Source organism: Piliocolobus tephrosceles, chromosome 4, assembly GCF_002776525.5.
Source record: "Piliocolobus tephrosceles isolate RC106 chromosome 4, ASM277652v3, whole genome shotgun sequence".
Classification (NCBI taxonomy): Eukaryota; Metazoa; Chordata; class Mammalia; order Primates; family Cercopithecidae; genus Piliocolobus; species Piliocolobus tephrosceles.
In genome coordinates this window covers 56,725,262-56,739,455 of record NC_045437.1, presented here as the reverse complement: position 1 = coordinate 56,739,455, position 14,194 = coordinate 56,725,262, and the positions used below count along the sequence as shown (strand labels likewise).

The window sequence follows — 14,194 nt, the reverse complement described above, 5'->3', positions numbered from 1 at the left end:
CAGTTTCATTTTGTAAATCCCTTGTTCATTAACCTCCAGTGGCTTATCTTTAGTATCCTTTATTATTCACTATCCCATGTGAGAGACTATAGCATTTATATTTGTGTTGTATTTTACTGGTGGTCTGTTTGTTATCTTCTTCTTCCATGTGATTGTAAGCACCTTTATTTGGACATACACATGTGTGCACGCACAAATTGTGTGTGTGTGTGTGTTTGGGGATTTGCTATCCTGAGAAGATATCTTAGTCTCCTCTCTTTTAAGGAGCTACTGATTGTTTTATGTTAGTCAGTTTCAATTTAGTAAAACATTATTGAGCCTTTTGGCAGACACTGTTCTGGGTACTATGCATGCAAAGATATGCATGCAGGAATGTTCATATTGTGTAAGTTACGTTTTCTAAAAAGTCATTTTTCTCTGCCATCCTTGTGGGCGTGGCAGAAGGAAGAATACAAACCCTTCCAAGAGAGAATAAGACAAATGAACAAACAGAATATGAAGAGTATTATTAGAGAGCAGAGTAGCTGATGAGCTGGTGGACATTGTTCTGAATGTACAAAAAAAAATCACACCAGGGAAATTATCAGAATCAATTTGTCAGAAGATACAGGAAAAATGATAATGAGTATGTTACTCCTTGAGTGCTTTATTTTACACATGTGTGTTGTACTTCAGCTGTGACATTTAGTTTTTAAATGTTATCCGTGATTCATTGCTAAAACGACTATTCTTTTACTGTAAAAATGAGTTCAGTTCATATATTAGGATTAATTTTGTATAATGTGGCACAGAGGGCTACTGTGTCATTCGGTATAAATCTTGGTATTGCTTTTTAAATAATGAATTCATAATGCATAATATGCAAAAATAAAACCAGCAATATTATTTTTGTGAAAGTTTTGATGTTGTCTTGGTTGTGAACTTACAGAATATTAACTTCTACTAATATTTGAAATGTATTTTTAACAGGTAGAAGTATAGGTACAGATAATGTGTGTAGAGATAGACTGGAAAAGACCATCATTCTTTTTACTAAAGTGGTAAGTTTTTAAAAAACTTGTTTTCTCAAATATAATACACATTCAAATTTAGAAGGGAAAATGATATTTTTATAACCATTTTCACTTTAGTGTAAGGAAACCTATGTTCTGACTCCTTATAGGAAAGCTAAAAATTGCTTTTATATGTACTTTAGAATACATATAATAATTAAATTTATATAACATGTCATAGTGTAAGTCACCTTGATACATAAAAAATCAATTCTAATATTAGAGTATTTGATTCCTCTAAAGCTCGTTATTCTTTGACCCACTGGAGAAAGTGGAGATAAAGAAGATAGCAGTGCAGTTCAGCTAGAAGCAGAACAAATATAGCAGACAGGAAGTCAGTATATTCAGAATGACCATCAGACTGTCTTCATCCATACTAAGCATCTTTTGAGTGGAATTATAGGGGGTGCGCTGTGGTAGGCAGTGTGCATAATTACATTTTATAAAACGTTAATTTTTATGAAATTTTGGGCTTGAAGGATTGGGAGAAGTGTAAAAATTGGGTTACAGCAGTTAGAAAGACCTAGCTTGGGGACTGCTAGCAGTAAAATCGGTACTCGAAGACAGGTGGGAATACCTAAATCTGTAATCTATTTCCCTTTTTAATTAAAGATGCGATAATAGGGGAGGGGTTGCATATTCCCTGGGAGGGGAGAAAAGGAGCAGAAATGAGCTATTTTTTATCTTTGTGTTTTAGGTAGTAATTACCCTTAGTTTCAGTTGTCTTCGTTTCTCTTGTTCCAAGTAGCCTCAACAACAGAAGTTCACCTAATCTTCCAAGATACAGTATCAAATTGACTCAGATTCTCTGTTAAAAAATCACAAAGCAAAGTAAAACAGGATGATGTGCTTAGTCAAAGAGGACTATACAGTATGTATCACTGACACTTGCCTGCAGCTCTGCTACCTCACAGTCCCTACTCAGTATATCAATTACATAAGTAAAAGTTAAAGAGCATTATTTGGGTGATCTCTTTTAGAAAACACATTTATTTAGCTGTGGGATTTTTCACTTCTTTCAGCTCTTTCTTAAGGTAATGACACGGATAGACGGTATCTGTAATTTTACTTTACATAACATGTTGGAAGCAATTTCACTTATGAAATTCATATTTATGATCTCTAAGAATTTGTTAAAGCTTTTTAAATTAGAATATTTCAAAATAGGATAAAGTTACTATAAATAGAATTGAGTAACTTTGAGTCTTCATAACATCATCGCTCAGCAGCTATTACCAACATATGGCCACAGTCAGTCTTACTTTGTCTGTGTGCTTCTTTCCCCTCCCACCCTTGCTGGTTATTTTAAATCAAATCCCAGATATTATCTAGCATTATCTGTAAATATTTGAATGTGTGTCTTAAAGTGGTAGGGTTTTGTTTTGTTTTGTTTTGTTTTGTGTGTGGGTGTGTTTTGAGATGGGGTCTTACTCTGTCACCCAGGCTGGAGTGCAGTGGTGTGAGCTTGTCTCACTGCAGCCTCTGCCTTGTGGGCTCAAGTGATCCTTCCACCTCAGCCTCCTAAGTAGCTGGGACCAGAGGCACCTGCCACCACGCCCAGCTAAATTTTTGTATTTTTGGTAGAGATAGGGTTTTGCCATGTTGCCCAGGCTGGTTTCGAACTTCTGGGCTCAAGTGATCCACCCACCTTCACCTCCCAGAGTGCTGGGATTACAGGCGTGAGCACTACACCTGGCCTGTTTTATTTTTTTAATAGGATCTTAACACAATTATTATATTTATAACATAGTGATAGATTCTTAATGTCATTTAAATCTCTAGTCAGATTTTAGATATCTCCGATTGTCTCATGAATTCTTTATAGTTTGTTTGAATCAGTATTCAAGTTGCATCAGCTCCCTTTCCATCTATTCCACAGTTATTTCCTTGCTATTATTTCTTGAGGTAACAGGTAATTTTCTGTACTTTTTCATGTTTTGAATTTGATTGTTTCTATCTCCATATGCTTTTTTAAACATGTTCTTTAGTCTCCACAGTTCTCCTCCCATATTTCTTATAAGTTGGTAGTTAGATGTAGAGGCTTAGTCACTGGCAGGCTTTTTTGTGGGGATAGGGCAGGGATGGCAAGAATACGTTATAAGTATTGCTGTGTATTGTATGACATGCACACATGCAATATGGCACACAATGTCTGGTTGTCTCTTTTCTTTTTTTTTTTTTTAATTGTACTTTAAATTCTAGGGTACATGTGCACAATGTGCAGGTTTATTACATATGTATAATTGTGCCATGTTGATTGGCTGTACCCATTAACTCGTCATTTACATTAGGTGTTTCTCCTAATGCTATCCCTCCCCCATTCCCCCACCCCACGACAGGCCCGGGTGTGTGATGTTTGTCACCCTGTGTCCAAGTTTTCTCATTGTTCGATTCCTACCTATGAGTGAGAACATGCGGTGTTTGGTTTTCTGTCCTTGCAATAGTTTGCTCAGAATGATGGTTTCCAGCTTCATCCATGTCCCTACAAAAGGACATGAACTCATCCTTTTTTGTGGTTGCATAGTATTCCATGGTGTATATGTGCCACATTTTCTTAATCCAGTCTATCACTAATGGACGTTTGGGTTGATACCAAGTCTTTGCTATTGTGAATAGTGCCGCAATAAACATACGTATGCCTGTGTCTTTATAGTAGCATGATTTTATAATCCTTTGGGTATATCCCCAGTAACGGGATGACTGGGTCAAATGGTATTTCTAGTTCTAGATCCTTGAGGAATTGCCACACTGTCTTCCACAATGGTTGAATTAGTTTATACTCGCACCAACAGTGTAAAAGTGTTCCTATTTCTCCACATCCTCTCCAGCACCTGTTGTTTCCTGACTTATTTTAATGATTGCCATTCTAACTGGTGTGAGATGGTGTCTCCTTGTGGTTTTGCTTTGCATTTCTCTGATGCTGAGTGATGATGAGCATTTTTTCATGTGTCTGTTGGCTGCATAAATGTCTTCTTTTGAGAAGTGTCTGTTCATATCCTTTGCCCACTTTTTGATAGGGTTGGTTGATTTTTTCTTGTGAATTTCTTTAGGTTCTTTGTAGATTCTGGATATTAGCCTTTTGTCAAATGCGTAGATTGTGAAAATTTTCTCCCATTCTGTAGGTTGCCTGTTGACTCTGATGGTAGTTTCTTTTGCTGTGCAGAAGCTCTTTAGTTTAATTAGATCCCATATGTCAATTTTGGCTTTTGTTGCCATTGCTTTTGGTGTTTTAGTCATGAAGTCTTTGCCCATACCTGTGTCCTGAATGGTATTGCCTAGGTTTTCTTCTAGGGTTTTTATGGTTTTGGGTCTAACATTTAAGTCTTTAATCCATCTTGAATTAATTTTTGTGTCAGGTGTAAGGAAGGGATCCAATTTCAGCTTTCTACATATGGCTAGCCAGTTTTCCCAGCACAATTTGTTCAGTAGGAATCCTTTCCCCATTTCTTGTTTTTGTCAGATTTGTCAAAGATCAGATGGTTGTAGATGTGTGGTGTTATTTTTGAGGACTGTGTTCTGTTCCATTGATCTATATCTCTGTTTTGATACCAGTACCATGCTGTTTTGGTTACTGTAGCCTTGTACTATAGTTTGAAGTCAGGTAGCGTGATGCCTCCAGCTTTGTTCTTTTTGCTTAGGACTGTCTTGGCAATGCGAGCTCTTTTTGGGTTCCTTATGAACGTTAAAGTAGTTTTTTCCAATTCTGTGATAAAGTCCTTGGTAGCTTGATGGGGATGGCATTGAATCTATAAATTACTTTGGGCAGTATGGCCATTTTCATGATATTAATTCTTCCTATCCATGAGCATGGAATATTCTTGCATTTGTTTGTGTCCTCTATTATTTCATTGAGCAGTGGTTTGTAGTTCTCCTTGAAGAGGTCCTTCACATCCCTTGTAAGTTGGATTCCTAGGTATTTTGTTCTATATGAAGTAATTGTGAATGAGAGTTCACTTATAATTTGGCTCTGTGTTTGTCAGTTATTGATGTCTAGGAATGCTTGTGATTTTTGCACTTAATTTTGTATCCTGAGATGTTGCTGAAGTTGCTAATCAGCTTAAGGAGATTTTGGGCTGAGATGATGGGGTTTTCTAAATATACAATCATGTCATCTGCAAACAGGGACAATTTGACTTCCTCTTTTCCTAATTGAATACCATTTATTTCTTTCTCCTGCCTGATTGCCATGGCCAGAACTTCCAACATTGTGTTGAATAGGAGTGGTGAGAGAGGACATCCCTGTCTTGTGCCAGTTTTCAAAGGGAATGCTTTCAGTTTTTGTCCGTTCAGTATGATATTGGCTGTGGGTTTGTCATGAATAGCTTTTATTATTTTGAGATACATTCCATCAATACGTTCCATCAATACCTAGTTTATTGAGAGTTTTTAGCATGAAAGGCTGTTGAATTTTGTCGAAGGCCTTTTCTGCATCTATTGAGATAATCATGTGGTTTTCGTCTTTGGTTCAGTTTATGTGATGGACACGTTTATGGATTTGCATATGTTGAACCAGCCTTGCATCCCAGGGATGAAGCCCACTTGATCATGGTGGATAAGCTTTTTGATGTGCTGCTGGATTCAGTTTGCCATTATTTTATTGAGGATTTTCACATCGATATTCATCAGGGATATTGGTCTAAAATTCTTTTTTTGTTGTTGTATCTCTGTAAGGCTTTGGTATCAGGATGATGCTGGCTTCATAAAAAGAGTTAGGGAGGATTCCCTCTTTTTCTATTGATTGGAATAGTTTCAGAAGGAATGATACTAGCTCCTCTTTGTACATATGGTAGAATTTGACTGTGAATCTGTCAGGTTCGGGACTTTTTTTGGTTGGTAGGCTATTGATTATTGCCTCAATTTCAGAGCCTGTTATTGGTCTATTCAGTGATTCAGCTTCTTACTGGTTTAGTCTTGGGAGGGTGTATGTGTCCAGGAATTTATGCATTTCTTCTAGATTTTCTAGTTTATATGCGTGGAGGTGTTTACAGTGTTCTCTGATGGTAGTTTGTATTTCTGTGGGATCGGTGGTGATATCCACTTTATCATTTTTTATTTCATCTATTTGATTCTTCTCTCTTTTCTTCTTTGTTAGTCTTGCTAGTGGTCTGTCACTTTTGTTGATCTTTTCAAAAAAACCAGCTCCTGGATTCATTGATTTTTTTTGAAAGGTTTTTCGTGTCTCTATCTCCTTCAGTTCTGCTCTGATCTTAGTTATTTCTTGCCTTCTTCTAGCTTTTGAATTTGTTTGCTCTTGCTTTTCTAGTTCTTTTAATTGTGATGTTAGGGTGTCAATTTTAGATCTTTCCTGCTTTCTCTTGTGTTCATTTAGTGCTGTAAATTTCCCTCTACACACTGCTTTAAATGTGTTCCACAGATTCTGGTATGTTGTGTCTTTGTTTTCATTGGTTTCTTTTTCTGTGGCTAAGATTGATGAGTGATCTATCACCTTTCCTTAGCAGCTTTTTCTCCTATTTTAACAGCATTGATCGTCATTTGCCTAGATCCGTTATTTGATCAGGAGTTACAAAATGATGGCATTCTAAGTCTGTTATTCCTTCTGCATTTATTAGCTGAAATTCTTCTATAAAGAAGACGTCTCCCTTGTCAGCTACATGATACATTAAAATATAGTTCATATGGGAAAGGGAAGATAATATTTAAATTCTTTGTCTTAGTCTATTACTTTTAAAGGTCTATCTGTTGCATATTTAAGCATTTTGTATCATATTTACCCATTGTTTTAAAATTAAGTATGAATTGGGTCTGTTTTGGTTTTTGTACTGAAAATAAGAGAAAGTTCTTATTATGAGATATAATCTAACATAATCCACATTATATGATGTGCCTCAAGAAGGGTTATGATACGTGTAAAACTGAGTGAACGTGGACTCCACACTAAGGTTCAGACTGCTAAATGATTGTTAGTAAAGTTATAATTGAAGTGATTATATTCCAATATGAATTTGGGGAAAATACATTTTAGTTTTTATTTATTTTATTTTTACTTTTTTTACAGCTTTTAGACTTCTTGGATCAGCATCCCTTTTCATTTACTCCTCTAATTCAGAGATCACTGGAATTTTCTGTAAGCTATGTTTTTACAGAAGTTGGTGAAGGCGTTACATTTGAACGATTCATTGTCCAATGTATGAATCTTATTAAGATGATTGTCAAAAATTATGCTTATAAGCCATCCAAAAATTTTGAAGGTAATTGCTTTACTGACAGTTTAAAAGAATTATTTTAATCTTAAGTGTGATATAATTGCTATATTTATGTAATTGTAAAATTTTTATTTTAGTGTGAAAAATAAATTGTTGCTAGGACATGAAATAGAGATGAGGATTATAGACTTTAATATGTTTATACTAGCTTTTAAAAACAATGTAGTGCATTTAATAAGTCATTTTTTGTAGCACAAATTGGTTGAAGCTTAGGGACTTTTAAGAATTAGGTACTATAGTCATCACTGCAGCTCATATTATAGGGTGTATTCATTTGAACAAATGAGAGCTTTCTCTGACTTTATATAACGGGTGATTGTTTCTAGACAGGTTAAATTGTTGTATTATTTGAAATTCATTCCTATGTGTGTGTACCAAAGTGAATGAAGAAGTCTTATTGGTGGGGGAAGAGAGAAACACACGCACACCCCCCCATCCTCTATATATGAGGAAGTCATTTCAATGTGGCATGATAGTATTGCATGGTAATATACAAGCTGTAATGGTAAGACAGAAGCAGGATTGATGTGGGTGTGTTGTAAGGAAAGAGTGTCTTTGAGATTTGTTTATAATAAAAATGAAAATTTATTCACAAGTATAACTTTTTCCCTGAGAGTGTATTTTTTGTTTATTTAAATTACATAATCCAGTGTGGCTACAATGTTTGGCTATACAATTAACTTGGAAATTTCATTTTTCTAGATAGCAGCCCTGAAACTCTTGAAGCTCATAAGATTAAGATGGCATTCTTCACATATCCTACTTTGACAGAGATATGTAGAAGATTAGTCTCTCATTATTTTCTATTAACTGAAGAAGAACTGACAATGTGGGAAGAAGACCCAGAAGGCTTTAGTAAGAATTAATTTCTTAGTGTTAGCATGACTTTTCTCCCCTTTCTATAAATATCTATTTGAGTGATAGGTATAATATTGTATTTTCATACAGCACTTTTGATCTGGAAATCTTGGTTTTTTAAAATTAACTTTTTCTTTATTATCCTTTAGAACAAATTGAGAAGCAGAAAATGAATGACTTGCACAAATATGATGTAGAATTTTGTCCAGGAAAAGACATTTTTAGTTTTTAGATTCCTTTACAAATATATCATGTAGTTTCAAACAAAAATATATAATTAACTCTCTCTTATCAGGTCAGTTTCTGTTTTGTGATTCATTCCATATTATTTTTTATTTGTAGAAATTCTTGCAAAGAAATTTGGAGGTTTTTGAATAGTTTTTTTTTGGACAGGACATCTTTGTATCTGTTTGAATTTTAGTACTGGATAGATAAGTGGAATAAGTCTACTGGGACCCTTGCTGTAGAAAATCAAGGAATCATGTGTCTAATAAAGTACTTGTGTGTGAATTACTTAACGCTATGGTGGGACATAGGCTAGATTTTAGCCTCCCTTTTCTCTTTGGTTGGATGCCCTTGTGTAGTTACACATGTTTCCTAATATTTTAAGAGTGCCCAAAAGTTTTTGTAATACTTATTTTCGCCATCCTTTTGGTTTTTAAAAATAAGTTTAGTTTTAATACAGGATTGTACTGTACAACACGTCTTTTCTTGTTTTTTTTTTTTTTTTTTTGCTTTTTTCTGAAACATCTTGTTTCGATTTGCTTTCTTTATACAGTACATACAATATTGTAACATGAAACATTGAGTCCCTAAATTTTTAAGAGCCCTGAAGTATTTTACTTTAAATTTAAATATAAATACAAGAAATTTATGGAGAATATGAGTAATCATTGTACCTAGTGAAACATGATTACTGTATTGAAATGAAATGATTCTCAGAATTGTAATGATATTGGATGAGGTGATAGCAGATGCCCTGGAAATGACAAGTACTTTGAGCTTTTTTCCATAAAGCATTGTTGTCGAAAATGAGAGTGCTTAGGGATATAGTAAGCACTTAATAGACGACTGTGAGATACACAGCTGTGATCTGTAGCATATAGTAACAAAACCTGTGTAAGTCCTGTGTTTCCAAGGATTTGCTCTTAATGTTATGTTTAGAACAGTTCACAGAAATATTATACTGATGTTACTCAGGTCTTTGTTTTCCAAACCAAGATGTTGAAAATGTCATTATTACATGTTTTTAATTGCAGCAGTGGAAGAAACAGGAGGAGATTCTTGGAAATATAGTTTAAGGGTAAGTATTAATTGTAAGAAAAATTGATAGGGGAAAACGTAATCCTTCTAAAGCTCTTAGTAGAGAATGATACTCTATTAAAGATTCCAAACATTTGCTGGGCATGGTGGCTCACACTTTAATCCTAGCAGTTTGGGAAGCCAAGGTCAGAGGATTGCTTGAGCCCAGAAGTTCAAGACCAGCTTGGTAAATGTAGTGAGACCCTGTCTCTGCGAAAAGTTATAAAAGAAAAAAAAAATTAGACCAGAGTGGTGGCGCACACCTCTAGTCCCAACTATTCAGGAGTCTGAGGCAGGAGGATTGTTTGAGCCCAGGAGGTTGAGGCTGCGGTGTGCCATGATCATACCACTGCATTTCAGCCTGGATTACAGAGCAAAACCCTGTCTCTTTAAAAAAAAAAAAATTAAAGATTCCCAACATTAAGTCAGATAGATAAGAAATTGTGTATAAGAAACTAAGAACTATATTAATATTAAATTATGACGTTTAATCTGAATTTTTTTGTTTTTGTTAACTTGGAGTTTGAAAATGAATTTTTTCTTCATCTTTCCCATTGCTTGGGAAATAATTCTCATTGCACAAACAGAAAATGTTTGTCAAAGTAAAAGCTGCCACTCTTAAGCTAGAATTTTTTCCTTCTGTGTATTTCATTAGTAAAATTTCTTTTGGTATGTTATTTCTCTTACCACTTAGTGTGATTCTCAGAGACCAGCCCATTGCTTTCAGTTATAGGATACTTTTACAACACATTTATTAATATGACAGATGTTTTGCCAGTACCAGATGTGATGTTTGAGCTGTTCTTTTTAAGTTTTGTGCTTACCTAATTTACAGAATTTGCTATTTGGTTTCTAAAAATACTATCTTTAATGTTTTTAGACTCGTAAACTTAACAATTGTTAACCAGAGAGATTACTGGTGATTTTAAAACTTTAAACAATTTCATTCCTTTAATTTTTAAAAGTTTCTGTTACGGAGAAGTTTAAACATACTAAAAAATAGAATAATATAATGAGCCCTTCATGATAACCTAGTTTATTAGTTATCAACTCATGGCTAGTTTAGCTTCCTGTAAACATCTTCCAGTGTTGATGGTTTTGAAGTAGATATCTGAGATGACACATCCTCTGACCCTATTTCAGAGTGTATGTCTATAATGTTCCTTTTGAAACACGACACTAAACCTTAAAAATTTAATTAAAAAATGTAAATATTGTGAACCATCTAGTGATTCCTTTTTTTAAATTTAAATAAAATAATTGTTTAAAAAATTTTTTGTGGGTACATATTAGGTGTACATATTTATGGGGTACATGAGATGTTTTGATACCAGCATACAATGTGAAATGATTCCGTACTTTTTAGAACCGAATGAATCTTTGTTTTTAAATGTAGCTAATGCTAATTTCTGTTATTGCTTGTGTTTGTTAAGAGAAAGACTCCTCTGTTTGGCAAATTGGAGTTCCTGTTTTTGCTTATTATATCATTGCTAAGAAAATACGTAATAGCTACTTGGGAGGCTGAAGCAGGGGAATTGCTTGAACTCGGGAGGTGGAGGTTGCAGTGAGCTGAGATCGCACCACTGCACTCCAGCCTGGTGACAGAGTGAGACTCTGTCTCCAAAAAAAAAAAAAGTCTTGGATAGTCAGCCATTTATAGTACTGAACTATAAACGAGTGGCTACAGAATGCTTTTTAAATTTAAGATATGATTAATTTAAAATGTACACTTTGCTTGCCATAGTTTTAAGTTTTTGAATACGTAATGACAAATAATTGAAATAAAGAAATCAAGTTTATCTTATTAATTATAATTTGATTTTATTTTCCTTTGTGTTGGTTACAAAAAATGGTAATCTTACTTTTTTTTTAACCAATCAAAAGTTGGAAACATTTTCAGAGTTTTAGGATTTTAAGATTGAGTATTTGCTTTATTATAGAATTAGTCAATATAGTATGCAACTGTTTTGATGGGAAATTTGTCTTTTTCCCTCCAGCCATGCACTGAAGTATTATTTATAGATATATTCCATGAATATAATCAGACTCTTACTCCTGTACTTCTAGAAATGATGCAGACACTTCAAGGTAAGGCATATTTTGTGAATAACTTTGAGTTAATCTATTTAACATTTAGTTAAGAAATAGTCTGAGTGCCTAGAATGCATACGGTACTGTTTCCTGTGTTATATAATGAATATGAATTTGAGAAAAACAATTTTGAAACTTACTATCTTCCAGAGGGGTGGCATTTGAGATAGACCTTGAATTATAGTTTGGAAGATGATAAATTTTCCTGTAATAAATGCAATAGAAGCAAACGCAAAACAGTAGTTATATTGCTTGCAGAAAGTCTGTCTGGAGCATGTTGTTGAGAAATAGTGAGAAAAGGTTAAAATAGTAAGTATTAGCCTCTCAGAATGGTAGCAGTGGGAATGGAAAGAATTGATGATGGATTTGAGAGAAAATATTGATGTAAATTTTTGACACTTGATCATTACACTTTATACACAAGTAATGAATTATCTGCCTATTAACTAACATCGATTTATTATTTCTGTCTTTTCTGCTAGACTGTAAGTCCTAGGGGCATTGATCACGTCTGTTTTGTTTATACTTTATTCCCAGTGCTGTGCATATTCAGTGACTATTGTTACTTGATTGACTTTTGGCAACTGATTGAATGTGCTAGGGAAGGAAAAGTGATCAAAGATGATCCTAAACTTTTGAGTCTTAATGACAAGGAAACAGTTACCTCATTAGAAGTGGTAGGAGATAGAGATATACTTTTGAAGTGCATGTATATAAGGAACCTTGGGAAAACAAAAGAGGATCTTAAGGACAGAACCTGAGATTTTCGCCTATAGGGGTATGAGGAAGTAGAAGCCTTATAAAAATGCCAGGTGTGGTGGTGTATCCTAGAGAAGAGCATGTTGTCAGAAGTGAGTGTTGGCCAGGCATGGTGATTCACGCCTGTAATTCCAGCACTTTGGGAGGCCGAGGTGGGCAGATCACTTGAGCCCGGGAGTTCCAGACCAGCCTGGACAACATGGCAAAAACCTGTCTTTACAAAATTAGGAAAATTAGCTGGGCCTGGTGGTGAGTACCTGTAGTCCCAGCTATTCAGGAGGCTGAGGTGGGAGGATCATTTGACCCCAGGAGGTTGAGGCTGCAGTGAGCTGAGATCACTCCACTGTACTCCACCCTGGGTAACAAAGCAAGACCTTGTCTCAAAAAAAAAAAATAAGTTTGTGGTATATAGCACATTAGCGTTTTGTAGTGTATATTTTCTAGAATGTTGTTTGTCATAACATTTGGTTTTTAATCCTGTGTTCTCTAATGATAATCATAAAACTTATACTTTCCCTTTGTACCTGTGTCCATGTTTGATACCATGAAATGTGCTGTACTTAATTGAATTGGGAAATTAACAAATTGTGTTTAAATATAAATTTTTAAAAATCCAGTTTTGCCGGGCGCGGTGGCTCAAGCCTGTAATCCCAGCACTTTGGGAGGCCGAGACGGGCGGATCACGAGGTCAGGAGATCGAGACCATCCTGGCTAACACGGTGAAACCCCGTCTCTACTAAAAAATACAAAAAACACTAGCCGGGCGACGTGGCGGGCGCCTGTAGTCCCAGCTACTCAGGAGGCTGAGGCAGGAGAATGGCGTAAACCCCGGAGGCGGAGCTTGCAGTGAGCTGAGATCCGGCCACTGCACTCCAGCCTGGGCGGCAGAGCCAGACTCCGTCTCAAAAAAAAAAAATCCAGTTTTATTTGCTTCTACTGATACCTATTTTTTTTTTTTTAGGACCCACAAATGTGGAAGATATGAATGCACTGTTAATCAAAGATGCTGGTATGTTAAACTTAAGTGATTTAGAAGCATTTATTTATTCAGTAGATGGAGAGTCTGTTTTGTGGTAGATTTTATGCTGAGGGTGTTGAGATATAAGAGTAACTGAAATACGGGAACAATCTGATTGGGGAGATAACCAAGTAAAAAGATAATGCATTATAATAATGCTATACAGGATAGTTAATGCTAAAGTAGGTGATGGTCACCAGGTAGTTTAGTGTGTCTAAGGAAAGACTCCCAAAGACGTGTAATGGGAGAACACAAGGATAAATAGGAGTTACATGTGCACGGAGGTGGTGGTGGAAAGAGGGTGGTGCATTCCAGGGAGATGGAGCAAAAGATACAAAGACTTGAGGGAAAGAGGAGGAAGCACAGTTAGAATTTGAATTGTGACTATTTTGGTTTAACTGAAGCATTGGGGTTAAGGGTTGAGTTGAGACTGGAGAGAGTTAAGTAGGGACCAGGTCATAAAATATTACATCCATTTTAGAAGCAGTCATTATTTTATCATTTTTATAGTTGGACTTGAACATTTTAGAATGAATTGAATTTTCTGTTTGAAAGTAGTAAGGAATATTTAGGAAAAAACATGAAGTAAAATAATTTTTCTAAAATGTCTACTTACATAATTTCCCTAATTAACATATTGTGTGTTTCCCTTAATGAACATAGGTTTCATACACTCATTTGCGGATCTGATATCTGAAACTTTTAATTTTTTTCTTAAATTTTCTTCTCAGTGTATAATGCTGTTGGATTAGCTGCTTATGAGCTCTTTGACAGTGTTGATTTTGATCAGTGGTTTAAAAACCAGCTTCTTCCAGAATTACAAGTCATTCACAATAGGCAAGTATAAAATCTTGTATTTATTATCCACTTACTTTCCTTATTTATTCTAT

At 35.1% G+C, this 14,194-nt stretch overlaps 1 protein-coding gene across 2 annotated transcripts in view; it reads left to right on the top strand.

The window, feature by feature from the left end:
- The window catches only part of IPO11 (importin 11), a 226,822-nt gene that overhangs the window by 66,641 nt on the left and 145,987 nt on the right, over positions 1 to 14,194 (top strand). For both annotated transcript variants that reach the window (XM_026455698.1, XM_026455705.1), the window contains 7 exons: positions 970 to 1,040; positions 7,069 to 7,261; positions 7,979 to 8,131; positions 9,394 to 9,437; positions 11,434 to 11,524; positions 13,248 to 13,295; positions 14,036 to 14,141. In XM_026455698.1, the coding sequence (XP_026311483.1) occupies positions 970 to 1,040; positions 7,069 to 7,261; positions 7,979 to 8,131; positions 9,394 to 9,437; positions 11,434 to 11,524; positions 13,248 to 13,295; positions 14,036 to 14,141 (706 nt within the window). The remainder of the gene's footprint in view (positions 1 to 969; positions 1,041 to 7,068; positions 7,262 to 7,978; positions 8,132 to 9,393; positions 9,438 to 11,433; positions 11,525 to 13,247; positions 13,296 to 14,035; positions 14,142 to 14,194) is intronic.